This window comes from Oncorhynchus clarkii, chromosome 3, assembly GCF_045791955.1.
Source record: "Oncorhynchus clarkii lewisi isolate Uvic-CL-2024 chromosome 3, UVic_Ocla_1.0, whole genome shotgun sequence".
Classification (NCBI taxonomy): domain Eukaryota; kingdom Metazoa; phylum Chordata; class Actinopteri; order Salmoniformes; family Salmonidae; genus Oncorhynchus; species Oncorhynchus clarkii.
In genome coordinates, this window is record NC_092149.1 from 6,059,311 (window position 1) to 6,078,399 (window position 19,089).

Consider the following 19,089-nt stretch of genomic DNA (forward strand, 5'->3'; position numbering starts at 1 on the left):
CCTCCTAGCCCTACCACTGGGCCTCCAGCATGTAGGTCCTCCTAGCCCTACCACTGGGCCTCCAGCATGTAGGTCCTCCTAGCCCTACCACTGGGCCTCCAGCATGTAGGTCCTCAGCCCTACCACTGGGCCTCCAGCATGTAGGTCCTCAGCCCTACCACTGGGCCTCCAGCATGTAGGTCCTCCTAGCCCTACCACTGGGCCTCCAGCATGTAGGTCCTCCTAGCCCTACCACTGGGCCTCCAGCATGTAGGTCCTCCTAGCCCTACCACTGGGCCTCCAGCATGTAGGTCCTCAGCCCTACCACTGGGCCTCCAGCATGTAGGTCCCCTCCCTCCCTCGCTTTACTGGCTGTGTCACAATTGGCACCCTTTTCCCTGTAAAGAGCAGTTCTTTTGACCAGGCCCCATGGGGCTCTGCAATAGCGTCCTGTCCAGGGGGTGTACTTGTTGGTCAAGCCGCCTCGCGCTACCTAAACAGGAGATCTGCTTCTGGCTCATACAAGGCTACTTACTTTCTCTAGGGAATTGAGTGACATTTGTTCACGTCTCAGAAACAAAACCGTAGGGAAATTGACTTCCTACATTTTTACATTGACCTTTTTAGTCATTTATCAGACTTTCTGATCCAGAGGCACTTACAGTTTAGCTTTCGTTTAGTATTATGAGGCCCGTTGCCCGGTAACAAGGTGGCCTTGAATGATTTATGTAATGGCATTGTTTTCATCCTAGTTAGCTGTGTGTTACTTATCTTATTGTATGTCTATTCACAAGCCTTGTTAACTCTTCTGCCGTGTGTGTGTGTCTCTACCTGTCCAGGGACATCCACACCACGACAGGGAAGATCAAACGTGCTGCGCTCCAGTTCACCCCGGCTAGCTGGACCTACGTCCGCTGGTTTGACCCCAAGTCTTCCCTGCAGCGCGTCACCGGGGTCTACCTCTTCATGATCATCTGGCAGGTATGTTCCTGGTTTCAAACGTACAACTGTCATTCTATTTCTAATGTACCCATGTCCAATAACACCCTATAGTGCACTACTTTAGGGCCCTGGTCAAAGTCTGACCTGACAGCACTAGGTATATGGGGAGTTCTGGCCTGACAGGGGTTAGCTGTTAGCACAAGGTATATGGGGAGTTCTGGCCTGACAGGGGTTAGCTGTTAGCACTAGGTATACGGGGAGATCTGGCCTGACAGGGGTTAGCTGTTAGCACGAGGTATATGCAGAGTTCTGGCATGACAGGGGTTAGCTGTTAGCATGAGGTATATGCAGAGTTCTGGCCTGACAGGGGTTAGCTGTTAGCACGAGGTATACGGGGAGTTCTGGCCTGACAGGGGTTAGCTGTTAGCACTAGGTATATGGGGAGTTCTGGCCTGACAGGGGTTAGTGGTTAGCACTAGGTATGTGGGGAATTCTGGCCTGACAGGGATTAGCTGTTAGCACTAGGTATATGGGGAGTTCTGGCCTGACAGGGGTTAGCTGTTAGCACTAGGTATGTGGGGAATTCTGGCCTGACAGGGATTAGCTGTTAGCACTAGGTATATGGGGAGTTCTGGCCTGACAGGGGTTAGCTGTTAGCACTAGGTATGTGGGGTATTCTGGCCTGACAGGGATTAGCTGTTAGCACTAGGTATGTGGGGTATTCTGGCCTGACAGGGGTTAGCTGTTAGCCCTAGGTATATGGGGAGTTCTGGCCTGACAGGGGTTAGCTGTTAGCACTAGGTACAGTGCCTTGCGAAAGTATTCGGCCCCCTTGAACTTTGCGACCTTTTGCCACATTTCAGGCTTCAAACATAAAGATATAAAACTGTATTTTTGTGAAGAATCAACAACAAGTGGGACACAATCATGAAGTGGAACGACATTTATTGGATATTTCAAACTTTTTTAACAAATCAAAAACTGAAAAATTGGGCGTGCAAAATTATTCAGCCCCTTTACTTTCAGTGCAGCAAACTCTCTCCAGAAGTTCAGTGAGGATCTCTGAATGATCCAATGTTGACCTAAATGACTAATGATGATAAATACAATCCACCTGTGTGTAATCAAGTCTCCGTTTAAATGCACCTGCACTGTGATAGTCTCAGAGGTCCGTTAAAAGCGCAGAGAGCATGAAGAACACACCAGGCAGGTCCGAGATACTGTTGTGAAGAAGTTTAAAGCCGGATTTGGATACAAAAACATTTCCCAAGCTTTAAACATCCCAAGGAGCACTGTGCAAGCGATAATATTGAAATGGAAGGAGTATCAGACCACTGCAAATCTACCAAGACCTGGCCGTCCCTCTAAACTTTCAGCTCATACAAGGAGAAGACTGATCAGAGATGCAGCCAAGAGGCCCATGATCACTCTGGATGAACTGCAGAGATCTACAACTGAGGTGGGAGACTCTGTCCTTAGGACAACAATCAGTCGTATATTGCACAAATCTGGCCTTTATGGAAGAGTGGCAAGAAGAAAGCCATTTCTTAAAGATATCCATAAAAAGTGTCGTTTAAAGTTTGCCACAAGCCACCTGGGAGACACACCAAACGTGTGGAAGAAGGTGCTCTGGTCAGATGAAACCAAAATTGAACTTTTTGGCAACAATGCAAAACGTTATGTTTGGCGTAAAAGCAACACAGCTGAACACACCATCCCCACTGTCAAACATGGTGGTGGCAGCATCATGGTTTGTGCCTGCTTCTCTTCAGCAGGGACAGGGAAGATGGTTAAAATTGATGGGAAGATGGATGGAGCCAAATACAGGACCATTCTGGAAGAAAACCTGATGGAGTCTGCAAAAGACCTGAGACTGGGACGGAGATTTGTCTTCCAACAAGACAATGATATAAAGCAAAATCTACAATGGAATGGTTCAAAAATAAACATATCCAGGTGTTAGAATGGCCAAGTCAAAGTCCAGACCTGAATCCAATCGAGAATCTGTGGAAAGAACTGAAAACTGCTGTTTACAAATGCTCTCCATCCAACCTCACTGAGCTTGAGCTGTTTTGCAAGGAGGAATGGGAAAAAATTTCAGTCTCTCGATGTGCAAAACTGATAGAGACACAGCTGTAATCGCAGCAAAAGGTGGCGCTACAAACTATTAACTTAAGTTTGCTGAATAATTTTGCACGCCCAATTTTTCAGTTTTTGATTTGTTAAAAAAGTTTGAAATATCCAATAAATGTCGTTCCACTTCATGATTGTTCCACTTCATTTCAATATTATCGCTTGCACAGTGCTCCTTGGGATGTTTAAAGCTTGGGAAATGTTTTTGTATCCAAATCCGGCTTTAAACTTCTTCACAACAGTATCTCGGACCTGCCTGGTGTGTTCTTCATGCTCTCTGCGCTTTTAACGGACCTCTGAGACTATCACAGTGCAGGTGCATTTAAACGGAGACTTGATTACACACAGGTGGATTGTATTTCTCATCATTAGTCATTTAGGTCAACATTGGATCATTCAGAGATCCTCACTGAACTTCTGGAGAGAGTTTGCTGCACTGAAAGTAAAGGGGCTGAATAATTTTGCACGCCCAATTTTTCAGTTTTTGATTTGTTAAAAAAGTTTGAAATATCCAATAAATGTCGTTCCACTTCATGATTGTGTCCCACTTGTTGATTCTTCACAAAAAAATACAGTTTTATATCTTTATGTTTGAAGCCTGAAATGTGGCAAAAGGTCGCAAAGTTCAAGGGGGCCGAATACTTTCGCAAGGCACTGAATATGGGGAGTTCTGGCCTGACAGGGGTTAGCTGTTAGCACTAGGTATATGGGGAGTTCTGGCCTGACAGGGGTTAGCTGTTAGCACTAGGTATATGGGGAGTTCTGGCCTGACAGGGGTTAGCTGTTAGCACTAGGTATATGGGGAGTTCTGGCCTGACAGGGGTTAGCTGTTAGCACTAGGTATATGGGGAGTTCTGGCCTGACAGGGGTTAGCGGCTAGCACTAGGTATATGCAGAGTTCTGGCCTGACAGGGGTTAGCGGCTAGCACTAGGTATATGGGGAGTTCTGGCCTGACAGGGGTTAGCTGTTAGCACTAGGTATATGGGGAGTTCTGGCCTGACAGGGGTTAGCTGTTAGCACTAGGTATATGGGGAGTTCTGGCCTGACAGGGGTTAGCGGCTAGCACTAGGTATATGAAATGGTTTTGCTACGGTGTTCCCTAATGAATATGACCCTGGGTTAATGATGGAAAGCACTGGAGTTTATTCAGTGCTTCACCATCTATCCATCCACCCCACGGTGTGGTGGGGCGCTGTCCCCCGTCCAGAAACTGTCCACCCAGTCACATGTCATCCGGCTAGTTTCTCACTCTTTAGGTAATGAGTTTTCAATAAGAACACGCCAGGCAGAATCCCCATATACACTCCCACCTATACACTCTCATCAATACACTCCCATCTATACACTCCCACCTATACACTCCCATCTATACAGTACACTCCCATCTATACACTCCCATCTATACACTCCCATCTATACACTCCCACCTATACACTCCCATCTATACAGTACACTCCCATCTATACAGTACACTCCCATCTATACACTCCCACCTATACACTCCCATCTATACAGTACACTCCCATCTATACACTCCCATCTATACACTCCCATCTATACACTCCCATCTATACAGTACAGTATCATCTATACACTCCCAGTCAGAAGTTGGGACACACCTACTCATTCCAGGGTTTCTTTTTTAAAGCTATTTTCTAAATTGTAGAATGCAAATCTGTCAAGGCAAAAAGTGGCTACCTTGAAGAATTTCAAATATAAAATACTTACTGCATGATTCCATATGTGTTATTTCATAGTTTTGATGTCTTCACTATTATTCTACAATGTAGAAAATAGTAAAAAATAAAGAGAAACCCTTGAATGAGTAGATGTGTTCAAACTACTGACTGGTACTGTATAGATGGTACTGTATAGATGGTACTGTATAGATGGTACTGTATAGATGGTACTGTATAGATGGTACTGTATAGATGGTACTGTATAGATGGTACTGTACTGTATAGATGGTACTGTATAGATGGTACTGTATAGATGGTACTGTACTGTATAGATGGTACTGTATAGATGGTACTGTAGTGTATAGATGGTACTGTATAGATGGTACTGTAGTGTATAGATGGTACTGTATAGATGGTACTGTAGTGTATAGATGGTACTGTATAGATGGTACTGTAGTGTATAGATGGTACTGTATAGATGGTACTGTAGTGTATAGATGGTACTGTATAGATGGTACTGTAGTGTATAGATGGTACTGTATAGATGGTACTGTATAGATGGTACTGTAGTGTATAGATGGTACTGTATAGATGGTACTGTAGTGTATAGATGGTACTGTATAGATGGTACTGTATAGATGGTACGGTACTGTATAGATGGTACTGTATAGATGGTACTGTAGTGTATAGATGGTACTGTATAGATGGTACTGTAGTGTATAGATGGTACTGTATAGATGGTACTGTAGTGTATAGATGGTACTGTATAGATGGTACTGTAGTGTATAGATGGTACTGTATAGATGGTACTGTATAGATGGTACTGTAGTGTATAGATGGTACTGTATAGATGGTACTGTAGTGTATAGATGGTACTGTATAGATGGTACTGTATAGATGGTACTGTATAGATGGTACTGTAGTGTATAGATGGTACTGTATAGATGGTACTGTATAGATGGTACTGTATAGATGGTACTGTATAGATGTTACTGTACTGGTACTGTATAGATGGTACTGTATAGATGGTACTGTATAGATGGTACTGTATAGATGGTACTGTATAGATGGTACTGTATAGATGGTACTGTACTGGTACTGTATAGATGGTACTGTATAGATGGTACTGTATAGATGGTACTGTATAGATGGTACTGTATAGATGGTACTGTACTGGTACTGTATAGATGGTACTGTATAGATGGTACTGTATAGATGGTACTGTATAGATGGTACTGTACTGGTACTGTATAGATGGTACTGTATAGATGGTACTGTATAGATGGTACTGTATAGATGGTACTGTATAGATGTTACTGTACTGGTACTGTATAGATGGTACTGTATAGATGGTACTGTACTGTAGATGATACTGTACTGTATAGATGGTACTGTACTGTATAGATGGTACTGTATAGATGGTACTGTATAGATGGTACTGTATAGATGGTACTGTATAGATGTTACTGTACTGGTACTGTATAGATGGTACTGTATAGATGGTACTGTATAGATGGTACTGTATAGATGGTACTGTACTGTAGATGATACTGTACTGTATAGATGGTACTGTACTGTATAGATGGTACTGTATAGATGATACTGTATAGATGGTACTGTATAGATGGTACTGTATAGATGGTACTGTATAGATGGTACTGTATAGATGTTACTGTACTGGTACTGTATAGATGGTACTGTATAGATGGTACTGTATAGATGGTACTGTATAGATGGTACTGTATAGATGGTACTGTATAGATGTTACTGTACTGGTACTGTATAGATGGTACTGTATAGATGGTACTGTATAGATGGTACTGTATAGATGGTACTGTATAGATGGTACTGTATAGATGGTACTGTATAGATGTTACTGTACTGGTACTGTATAGATGGTACTGTATAGATGGTACTGTATAGATGTTACTGTACTGGTACTGTATAGATGGTACTGTATAGATGGTACTGTATAGATGGTACTGTACTGGTACTGTATAGATGGTACTGTATAGATGGTACTGTATAGATGGTACTGTATAGATGGTACTGTATAGATGGTACTGTATAGATGTTACTGTACTGGTACTGTATAGATGGTACTGTATAGATGGTACTGTACTGTAGATGATACTGTACTGTATAGATGGTACTGTACTGTATAGATGGTACTGTATAGATGATACTGTACTGTATAGATGGTACTGTATAGATGGTACTGTATAGATGATACTGTACTGTATAGATGATACTGTACGGTATAGATGGTACGGTATAGATGGTACTGTGCTGTATAGATGGTACTGTATAGATGGTACTGTATAGATGGTACTGTATAGATGATAATGTACTGTATAGATGGTACTGTATTGTATAGATGGTACTGTATAGATGGTACTGTATAGATGGTACTGTATAGATGGTACTGTATAGATGTTACTGTACTGGTACTGTATAGATGGTACTGTATAGATGTTACTGTACTGGTACTGTATAGATGGTACTGTATAGATGGTACTGTACTGGTACTGTATAGATGGTACTGTATAGATGGTACTGTATAGATGGTACTGTATAGATGGTACTGTATAGATGTTACTGTACTGGTACTGTATAGATGGTACTGTATAGATGGTACTGTACTGTAGATGATACTGTACTGTATAGATGGTACTGTACTGTATAGATGGTACTGTATAGATGATACGGTACTGTATAGATGGTACTGTATAGATGGTACTGTATAGATGATACTGTACTGTATAGATGATACTGTACGGTATAGATGGTACTGTGCTGTATAGATGGTACTGTATAGATGGTACTGTATAGATGGTACTGTATAGATGATAATGTACTGTATAGATGGTACTGTATTGTATAGATGGTACTGTATAGATGATACGGTACTGTATAGATGGTACTGTATAGATGGCACGGTACTGTATAGATGGTACGGTACTGTATAGATGGTACTGCATAGATGATACTGTACTGTATAGATGGTACTGTATTGTATAGATGGTACTGTATTGTATAGATGGTACTGTATAGATACGGTACTGTATAGATGGTACTGCATAGATGATACTGTACTGTATAGATGGTACTGTATTGTATAGATGGTACTGTATAGATACGGTACTGTATAGATACGGTACTGTATAGATGGTACGGTACTGTATAGATGGTACTGTACGGTATAGATGGTACTGTATAGATGATACTGTACTGTATAGATGGTACTGTATAGATGGTACTGTACTGCATAGATGGCACTGTACTGTATAGATGGTACTGTACTGTATAGATGGTACTGTATAGATGGTACTTTATAGATGGTACTGTATAGATGATACTGTACTGTATAGATGGTACTGTATAGATGATACTGTATAGATGGTACGGTACTGTATAGATGGTACTGTACTGTATAGATGGTACTGTACTGTATAGATGGTACTGTATAGATGGTACTGTACTGTATAGATGGTACTGTATAGATGGTACTGTATAGATGGTACTGTACTGTATAGATGGTACTGTATAGATGGTACTACTGTATGATGATACTGTACTGTATAGATGGTACTACTGTATAGATACTGTACTGTATAGACACTGTATAGATGGTACTACTGTATAGATACTGTACTGTATAGATGATACGGTACTGTATAGATGGTACTGTATAGATGGTACTGTAGTGTATAGATGGTACTGTATAGATGGTACTACTGTATGATGGTACTGTATAGATGATACTGTACTGTATAGATGGTACTACTGTATAGATACTGTATAGATGGTACTACTGTATAGATACTGTATAGATGGTACTACTGTATAGACACTGTACTGTATAGATGGTGCTACTGTATAGATACTGTACTGTATAGATGGTACTGTATAGATGGTACTACTGTATAGATACTGTACTGTATAGATGGTACTGTATAGATGATACTGTACTGGTACTGTATAGATGGGAGTGTATAGATGGGAGTGTTTATGTGGATTCTGCCTGGTGTGTTCTTATTGAAATCTCATTACTTAAAGAGTGAGAAACTAGCCGGATGACATGTGACTGGGTGGACAGTTTCTGGACGGGGGACAGCGCCCCACCAAACCGTGGGGTGGATGGAAAGATGGTGAACTTCAATAAGTTCCAGTGCTTTCCATCATTAACCCAGGGTCATATTCATTAGGGAACACTGTGGCAAAACCAGGTCCCAGCCAGAGAGCCCACCATGGCTGCCATGGCGATGAAAAGCTGAGCAGCTTCTCTTGAAATGGACTAGTCTCTCCTCTCCCTCCCTCCCTCTGTCTCCTGTTCCCAACACTCTGGGGGCTTGAAATAGTAATTACCCACTCTGAGAGGAGCTTGAAGAGGGGTGGGGGGTGAGAGTGGAGGGGTGGGTGAGTAGGGAGAAGGGGAGAGTGAAGGTAGAGAGAGAGAGTCCTCAGTAGTAGCTACAGTTTAGCTGCTTTCTCTCCAGAGGGCCTCTAGACAGTCTTATTTGGCCCTGAGCCTATCTCTACACTGAGAGACACACACACACACACACAGGCTCACAGCCAAATGACAGCGTGTTGAGACAGTCTGGTTCCAGTCTCTTCATTATGCTGTACTGTGGATGATGAGAAGTGCAGGGTCAAACTGTGAGTGGGTCCAAATGTTGACATGGTTCAGGTTCACTGTATTGCATAGCTAGGCTATGTATTCTACTTCCTCATTTGGGAGGTAGAGCGAGAGGGAGGAGTTAGTTGAGGTGGCAGGTAGCCTGGTTGTTAGAGCATTGGGCCAGTAACCAAAAGGTTGCTAGATCAAATCCCAGAGCTGACAAGGTAAACATCTGTCATTCTGCCCCTGAACAGGCAGTTAACCCAATGTTCCTAGGCCGTCATTGTAAATATGATTTTGTTCTTAACTGACTTCCCTAGTTAAATTACAAAAAAATCAAATAATTAGTAGCTGTATTCCGTGTGATTAGAGCCCTGTGTAGGGGGTGGCTTTGTGATGGTGTCTGTGATAACTCTCTCTGTTTCTCCATAGCTGACAGAGTTGAACACATTCTTCCTGAAGCACATATTTGTGTTCCCGGCGTGCCACGCCCTCAGCTGGTGTCGGATCCTCTTCATCGGCATCATCACAGCTCCCACCGTGAGGTAGGAACCTCACCCCTCACCTGGGCTGATCTCTCCCCCCTCTCTCCTCTGTTCTCCCCGACTCTCTCCTCTGTTCTCCCCCGACTCTCTCCTCTGTTCTCCCCCGACTCTCTCCTCTGTTCTCCCCCGACTCTCTCCTCTGTTCTCCCCCGACTCTCTCCTCTGTTCTCCCCCGACTCTCTCCTCTGATCTCTCCCCCCTCTCTCCTCTGTTCTCCCCGACTCTCTCCTCTGTTCTCCCCCGACTCTCTCCTCTGTTCTCCCCCGACTCTCTCCTCTGTTCTCCCCCGACTCTCTCCTCTGTTCTCCCCCGACTCTCTCCTCTGTTCTCCCCCGACTCTCTCCTCTGTTCTCCCCCGACTCTCTCCTCTGTTCTCCCCCGACTCTCTCCTCTGTTCTCCCCCGACTCTCTCCTCTGTTCTCCCCCGACTCTCTCCTCTGTTCTCCCCCGACTCTCTCCTCTGTTCTCCCCCGACTCTCTCCTCTGTTCTCCCCCGACTCTCTCCTCTGTTCTCCCCCGACTCTCTCCTCTGTTCTCCCCCGACTCTCTCCTCTGTTCTCCCCTCCTCTGTTCTCCCCTCCTCTGTTCTCCCCTCCTCTGTTCTCCCCTCCTCTGTTCTCCCCCTCTCTCCTCTGTTCTCCCCCCCCTCTCTCCTCTGTTCTCCCCCCCCTCTCTCCTCTGTTCCCCCCCCCCCTCTCTCCTCTGTTCTCCCCCGACTCTCTCCTCTGTTCTCCCCCGACTCTCTCCTCTGTTCTCCCCTCCTCTGTTCTCCCCCGACTCTCTCCTCTGTTCTCCCCCCCCTCTCTCCTCTGTTCTCCCCCCCCCTCTCTCCTCTGTTCTCCCCCCTCTCTCCTCTGTTCTCCCCCCCCTCTCTCCTCTGTTCTCCCCCCCCTCTCTCCTCTGTTCTCCCCCCCCTCTCTCCTCTGTCCCCCCCCCCCCCTCCTCTGTTCCCCCCTCTCTCCTCTGTTCTCCCCCCTCTCTCCTCTGTTCCCTCTCTCCTCTGTTCTCCCCCCCCCCTCCTCTGTTCTCTCTCCTCTGTTCCCTTCCCTCTCTCTCCTCTGTCCCCCCCTCTCTGTCCTCTGTTCCCCCTTCTCTCCCAATTTGCACCCCTTCTGCACCAGTCTTCAGAAAACTCCTCAGTCAGACCGTCAGTGTTTGTCCAACATGTCTAGAGTTAATGGCTATGAGAGGACAGCTCTCTGTCTGTGGTAAACTGATTCACATAGTCTGCCTTCACATCCGGTGTTTGTCCTGACCTGTGGTGGTGTTTTCTCCCTGTGTTTTTCAGGCAGTACTATGCCTACCTCACAGACACACAGTGTAAGCGTGTTGGGACACAGTGCTGGGTGTTTGGGTGAGTGTTATTTCATTAGCTACTACCATGACGACAGTAGATGATGTCTGAGGAGATAAAGCTGTTTACTCTGCTGTCTGCCATCTACACCATTAAACTACAATACACATTTACTGCAGTAGCCAGCCGTCAGGTCGATGATTTACCTTCAGTCAACGACTGAACAGAGCTCTTTGACGGTGTGGTTTCTACCGTTGGGCTGTGTGTTTCTACCGTTGGGCTGTGTGTTTCTACCGTTGGGCTGTGTGTTTGTACCGTTGGACTGTGTGTTTGTACCGTTGGGCTGTGTTTGTACCGTTGGACTGTGTGTTTGTACCGTTGGGCTGTGTGTTTGTACCGTTGGGCTGTGTGTTTGTACCGTTGGGCTGTGTGTTTGTACCGTTGGGCTGTGTGTTTGTACCGTTGGGCTGTGTGTTTGTACCGTTGGGCTGTGTGTTTGTACCGTTGGGCTGTGTGTTTGTATCGTTGGGCTGTGTGTTTGTATGTAAACTGTATCAGTGTGAGGGTGAAGACATGGGAGATGGAGGCTAGTGTTAACAGACCTTCTACAGCGTGGAGGACTGAGAAACTGTATCAGTGTGAGGGTGAAGACATGGGAGATGGAGGCTAGTGTTAACAGACCTTCTACAGCGTGGAGGACTGAGAAACTGTATCAGTGTGAGGGTGAAGACATGGGAGATGGAGGCTAGTGTTAACGGACCTTCTACAGCGTGGAGGACTGAGAAACTAGCTGGTTAGGGTGAAGAGATGGAGGCTAGTGTTAACGGACCTTCAACAGCGTGGAGGACTGAGAAACTGTATCAGTGTGAGGGTGAAGACATGGGAGATGGAGGCTAGTGTTAACAGACCTTCTACAGCGTGGAGGACTGAGAAACTGTATCAGTGTGAGGGTGAAGACATGGGAGATGGAGGCTAGTGTTAACGGACCTTCTACAGCGTGTAGGACTGAGAAACTAGCTGGTTAGGGTGAAGAGATGGAGGCTAGTGTTAACGGACCTTCTACAGCGTGGAGGACTGAGAAACTAGCTGGTTAGGGTGAAGACATGGGAGATGGAGGCTAGTGTTAACGGACCTTCTACAGCGTGGAGGACTGAGAAACTAGCTGGTTAGGGTGAAGACATGGGAGATGGAGGCTAGTGTTAACGGACCTTCTACAGCGTGGAGGACTGAGAAACTAGCTGGTTAGGGTGAAGACATGGGAGATGGAGGCTAGTGTTAACGGACCTTCTACAGCTTGGAGGACTGAGAAACTAGCTGGTTAGGGTGAAGACATGGGAGATGGAGGCTAGTGTTAACGGACCTTCTACAGCGTGGAGGACTGAGAAACTAGCTGGTTAGGGTGAAGACATGGGAGATGGAGGCTAGTGTTAACGGACCTTCTACAGCGTGGAGGACTGAGAAACTAGCTGGTTAGGGTGAAGACATGGGAGATGGAGGCTAAGGTTAACGGACCTTCAACAGCGTGGAGGACTGAGAAACTAGCTGGTTAGGGCTGTACACACACAGTCACACACACACACACAGACAGTCTGGCAGTGAAGCACTACAGAACAATGGCCTCCATTGTCCCCCAGCTAAACCCTGAGTATTAAAGACTGGCCGTATGAAAGTCATTACTAAGACACATGGGGTAGGAGTGTGTAGGGTAGAATACTCTATAATACTGGAATCACTAAGTCAGTGTGTATTCTGACTGTTATTTATGATTAGATATACATACACTTCTCTTAATCAAATCAAACTTTATTTGGCACATGCACCGAATACAACAACCTTACCGTGAAATGCTGAATACAACAAGTGTTGACTTTACTGTGAAATGCTTTTGGGGCCTTCCTCTGACAACGCCTAGTATAAAGGTCCTGGATGGCAGGAAGCTTGGCCCCAGTGATGTACTGGGTCGTACGCTCTACCCTCTGTGTGTATTCTAGTGGTTCCCATGTTCAGGGTAATAAGGGGTCGTACGCTCTACCCTCTGTGTGTATTCTAGTGGTTCCCATGTTCAGGGTAATGAGGGGTCGTACGCTCTACCCTCTGTGTATTCTAGTGGTACCCATGTTCAGGGTAATAAGGGGTCATACCCTCTACCCTCTGTGTGTATTCTAGTGCTTCCCATGTTCAGGGTAATGAGGGGTCGTACCCTCTACCCTCTGGGTGTATTCTAGTGGTTCCCATGTTCAGGGTAATAAGGGGTCGTACGCTCTACCCTCTGTGTGTATTCTAGTGATTCCTATGTTCAGGGTAATAAGGGGTCGTACGCTCTACCCTCTGTGTGTATTCTAGTGGTTCCCATGTTCAGGGTAATAAGGGGTCGTACGCTCTACCCTCTGGGTGTATTCTAGTGATTCCCATGTTCAGGGTAATAAGGGGTCGTACGCTCTACCCTCTGTGTATTCTAGTGGTTCCCATGTTCAGGGTAATAAGGGGTCGTACGCTCTACCCTCTGTGTATTCTAGTGGTTCCCATGTTCAGGGTAATGAGGGGTCGTGCGCTCTACCCTCTGTGTGTATTCTAGTGGTTCCCATGTTCAGGGTAATGAGGGGTCGTACGCTCTACCCTCTGTGTATTCTAGTGGTTCCCATGTTCAGGGTAATAAGGGGTCCTACCCTCTACCCTCTGTGTGTATTCTAGTGCTTCCCATGTTCAGGGTAATGAGGGGTCGTACCCTCTACCCTCTGGGTGTATTCTAGTGGTTCCCATGTTCAGGGTAATAAGGGGTCGTACGCTCTACCCTCTGGGTGTATTCTAGTGGTTCCCATGTTCAGGGTAATAAGGGGTCGTACACTCTACCCTCTGGGTGTATTCTAGTGGTTCCCATGTTCAGGGTAATAAGGGGTCGTACGCCTTACCTTTTGGGTGTATTCTAGTGGTTCCCATGTTCAGGGTAATAAGGGGTTGTACGCTCTACCCTCTGGGTGTATTCTAGTGGTTCCTATGTTCAGGGTAATAAGGGGTCGTACGCTCTACCCTCTGTGTATTCTAGTGGTTCCCATGTTCAGGGTAATAAGGGGTCGTACGCTCTACCCTCTGGGTGTATTCTAGTGGTTCCCATGTTCAGGGTAATAAGGGGTCGTACGCTCTACCCTCTGTGTGTATTCTAGTGCTTCCCATGTTCAGGGTAATAAGGGGTCCTACGCTCTACCCTCTGTGTATTCTAGTGGTTCCCATGTTCAGGGTAATAAGGGGTCGTACGCTCTACCCTCTCTGTGTATTCTAGTGGTTCCCATGTTCAGGGTAATAAGGGGTCGTACGCTCTACCCTCTGTGTATTCTAGTGGTTCCCATGTTCAGGGTAATAAGGGGTCGTACGCTCTACCCTCTGTGTATTCTAGTGGTTCCCATGTTCAGGGTAATAAGGGGTCCTACGCTCTACCCTCTGGGTGTATTCTAGTGGTTCCCATGTTCAGGGTAATAAGGGATCTTAGAAACTTTCGTAGACAACATTTGTGAAATGTGATTTTATAACCCCCCCCCCATTATATTCCATTAATATTCTGTCTATCCATGTTTGCATTGTGCATGTGGCATGTGTACTGTTGTCAGTCTGTTTATTTTGGTTAGCGCTTAGCAGGGGTCTGAATATGTTGCTTATTCCCTCCAGCTCCCACTAGAGTAAAGGCTGTTGGCAATGTTAACATCTGACCATGTAGATGGACTGGTTTCATGTTTCCATGGGCCTCAGCTTACCTCTCTGCCTCGCTCACCCCTCACCCTCCTCTCCCTCACTCTGTCATGTCACCACCCAGCCGGGTGACAGGTGTCATAGGGTGCATCCCAACAGCTACCCTATTCCCTTTATAGTGCACTACTTTAGACCAGGTTATCCACCATGGAGGGAATAGGGAGCCATTTGGGACACAGATATAGCTGTCTGATTACCCAGCAGCCTTAGCTGTAGTGTGTGACGTCTGTGTGTGTGTGTGGATCTCTGTTGACATCACAGGGCCATAGCGTTCCTGGAGGCCTTGGCGTGTGTAAAGTTTGGAATGGAGCTGTTCTCCAAGACCCAGGTCCTCTATGTGCTGCTGTGGCTGGTGTGTGTGGTAAGAATGGTCTCCACACAGCTGTCATGTTCAAGTAGTATTACTGTGTACATAAACATACCAGTCTCCACACAGCTGTCATGTTCAAGTAGTATTACTGTGCACATAAACATACCAGTCTCCACACAGCTGTCATGTTCAAGTAGTATTACTGTGCACATAAACATACCAGTCTCCACACAGCTGTCATGTTCAAGTAGTATTACTGTGCACATAAACATACCAGTCTCCACACAGCTGTCATGTTCAAGTAGTATTACTGTGCACATAAACATACCAGTCTCCACACAGCTGTCATGTTCAAGTAGTATTACTGTGCACGTAAACATACCAGTCTCCACACAGCTGTCATGTTCAAGTAGAATTACTGTGCACATAAACATACCAGTCTCCACACAGCTGTCATGTTCAAGTAGAATTACTGTGCACATAAACATACCTGTCTCCACACAGCTGTCATGTTCAAGTAGTATTACTGTGTACATAAAGATACCAGTCTCCACACAGCTGTCATGTTCAAGTAGTATTACTGTGTACATAAACATACCAGTCTCCACACAGCTGTCATGTTCAAGTAGTATTACTGTGTAAATAAACATACCAGTCTCCACACAGCTGTCATGTTCAAGTAGTATTACTGTGCACATAAACATACCAGTCTCCACACAGCTGTCATGTTCAAGTAGTATTACTGTGCACATAAACATACCAGTCTCCACACAGCTGTCATGTTCAAGTAGTATTACTGTGTACATAAACATACCAGTCTCCACACAGCTGTCATGTTCAAGTAGTATTACTGTGTACATAAACATACCAGTCTCCACACAGCTGTCATGTTCAAGTAGTATTACTGTGTACATAAACATACCAGTCTCCACACAGCTGTCATGTTCAAGTAGTATTACTGTGCACATAAACATACCAGTCTCCACACAGCTGTCATGTTCAAGTAGTATTACTGTGCACATAAACATACCAGTCTCCACACAGCTGTCATGTTCAAGTAGTATTACTGTGTACATAAACATACCAGTCTCCACACAGCTGTCATGTTCAAGTAGTATTACTGTGTACATAAACATACCAGTCTCCACACAGCTGTCATGTTCAAGTAGTATTACTGTGCACATAAACATACCAGTCTCCACACAGCTGTCATGTTCAAGTAGTATTACTGTGCACATAAACATACCAGTCTCCACACAGCTGTCATGTTCAAGTAGTATTACTGTGCACATAAACATACCAGTCTCCACACAGCTGTCATGTTCAAGTAGTATTACTGTGTACATAAACATACCATTCTCCACACAGCTGTCATGTTCAAGTAGTATTACTGTGTACATAAACATACCAGTCTCCACACAGCTGTCATGTTCAAGTAGTATTACTGTGCACATAAACATACCAGTCTCCACACAGCTGTCATGTTCAAGTAGTATTACTGTGCACATAAACATACCAGTCTCCACACAGCTGTCATGTTCAAGTAGTATTACTGTGCACATAAACATACCAGTCTCCACACAGCTGTCATGTTCAAGTAGTATTACTGTGTACATAAACATACCAGTCTCCACACAGCTGTCATGTTCAAGTAGTATTACTGTGTACATAAACATACCAGTCTCCACACAGCTGTCATGTTCAAGTGGTATTACTGTGCACATAAACATACCAGTCTCCACACAGCTGTCATGTTCAAGTAGTATTACTGTGTACATAAACATACCAGTCTCCACACAGCTGTCATGTTCAAGTAGTATTACTGTGTACATAAACATACCAGTCTCCACACAGCTGTCATGTTCAAGTAGTATTACTGTGTACATACACATACCAGTCTCCACACAGCTGTCATGTTCAAGTAGTATTACTGTGTACATAAACATACCAGTCTCCACACAGCTGTCATGTTCAAGTAGAATTACTGTGCACATAAACATACCAGTCTCCACACAGCTGTCATGTTCAAGTAGTATTACTGTGTACATAAACATACCAGTCTCCACACAGCTGTCATGTTCAAGTAGAATTACTGTGCACATAAACATACCTGTCTCCACACAGCTGTCATGTTCAAGTAGTATTACTGTGTACGTAAACATACCAGTCTCCACACAGCTGTCATGTTCAAGTAGTATTACTGTGTACATAAACATACCAGTCTCCACACAGCTGTCATGTTCAAGTAGTATTACTGTGTACATAAACATACCAGTCTCCACACAGCTGTCATGTTCAAGTGGTTTGTTTATGTACATAGTAAAACTAGTCTCCAAACAGTTGTTCAGGTCTCTAAAAGTACATATCACTATTTATGTTAGCAGACCAGTCTGTTTTTTGTCATAGTTAATGTACCATAAATAGCTTGGTCATCGTTAAGATCATGTGACTGTTGGACCAACGTACCAGGGCTGTAGTTGTCCTAGTATTAGATGGTGACAGGATAACGTACCAGGGCTGTAGTTGTCCTAGTATTAGATGGTGACAGGATAATGTACCAGGGCTGTAGTTGTCCTATTATTAGATGGTGACAGGATAATGTACCAGGGCTGTAGTTGTCCTAGTATTAGGTGATGACAGGATAACGTACCAGGGCTGTAGTTGTCCTAGTATTAGATGATGACAGGATAACCTACCAGGGCTGTAGTTGTCCTAGTATTAGATGGTGACAGGATAACGTACCAGGGCTGTAGTTGTCCTAGTATTAGATGGTGACAGGATAACGTACCAGGGCTGTAGTTGTCCTAGTATTAGATGATGACAGGATAACCTACCAGGGCTGTAGTTGTCCTAGTATTAGATGGTGACAGGATAACGTACCAGGGCTGTAGTTGTCCTAGTATTAGATGATGACAGGATAACCTACCAGGGCTGTAGTTGTCCTAGTATTAGATGGTGACAGGATAATGTACCAGGGCTGTAGTTGTCCTAGTATTAGATGGTGACAGGATAACGTACCAGGGCTGTAGTTGTCCTAGTATTAGGTGATGACAGGATAACGTACCAGGGCTGTAGTTGTCCTAGTATTAGATGGTGACAGGATAATGTACCAGGGCTGTAGTTGTCCTAGTATTAGATGGTGACAGGATAACGTACCAGGGCTGTAGTTGTCCTAGTATTAGATGATGACAGGATAACCTACCAGGGCTGTAGTTGTCCTAGTATTAGATGGTGACAGGATAACGTACCAGGGCTGTAGTTGTCCTAGTATTAGATGGTGACAGGATAATGTACCAGGGCTGTAGTTGTCCTAGTATTAGGTGATGACAGGATAACGTACCAGGGCTGTAGTTGTCCTAGTATTAGATGGTGACAGGATAATGTACCAGGGCTGTAGTTGTCCTAGTATTAGATGGTGACAGGATAACGTACCAGGGCTGTAGTTGTCCTAGTATTAGATGGTGACAGGATAACGTACCAGGGCTGTAGTTGTCCTAGTATTAGATGGTGACAGGATAACGTACCAGGGCTGTAGTTGTCCTAGTATTAGATGATGACAGGATAACGTACCAGGGCTGTAGTTGTCCTAGTATTAGATGGTGACAGGATAACGTACCAGGGCTGTAGTTGTCCTAGTATTAGATGATGACAGGATAACGTACCAGGGCTGTAGTTGTCCTAGTATTAGATGGTGACAGGATAACGTACCAGGGCTGTAGTTGTCCTAGTATTAGATGGTGACAGGATAACGTACCAGGGCTGTAGTTGTCCTAGTATTAGATGATGACAGGATAACGTACCAGGGCTGTAGTTGTCCTAGTATTAGATGATGACAGGATAA

The 19,089-nt window shown here is 44.7% G+C and overlaps 1 protein-coding gene across 2 annotated transcripts in view; it reads left to right on the plus strand.

Moving 5' to 3' along the window:
• LOC139387018 (phosphatidylserine synthase 1-like) overlaps nucleotides 1-19,089 on the plus strand; it is a 33,119-nt gene that overhangs the window by 4,921 nt on the left and 9,109 nt on the right. For both annotated transcript variants that reach the window (XM_071132971.1, XM_071132981.1), the window contains exons 7-10: nucleotides 819-960; nucleotides 9,791-9,903; nucleotides 11,192-11,257; nucleotides 15,200-15,299. In XM_071132971.1, coding sequence (XP_070989072.1) covers nucleotides 819-960; nucleotides 9,791-9,903; nucleotides 11,192-11,257; nucleotides 15,200-15,299 — 421 coding nt within the window. The remainder of the gene's footprint in view (nucleotides 1-818; nucleotides 961-9,790; nucleotides 9,904-11,191; nucleotides 11,258-15,199; nucleotides 15,300-19,089) is intronic.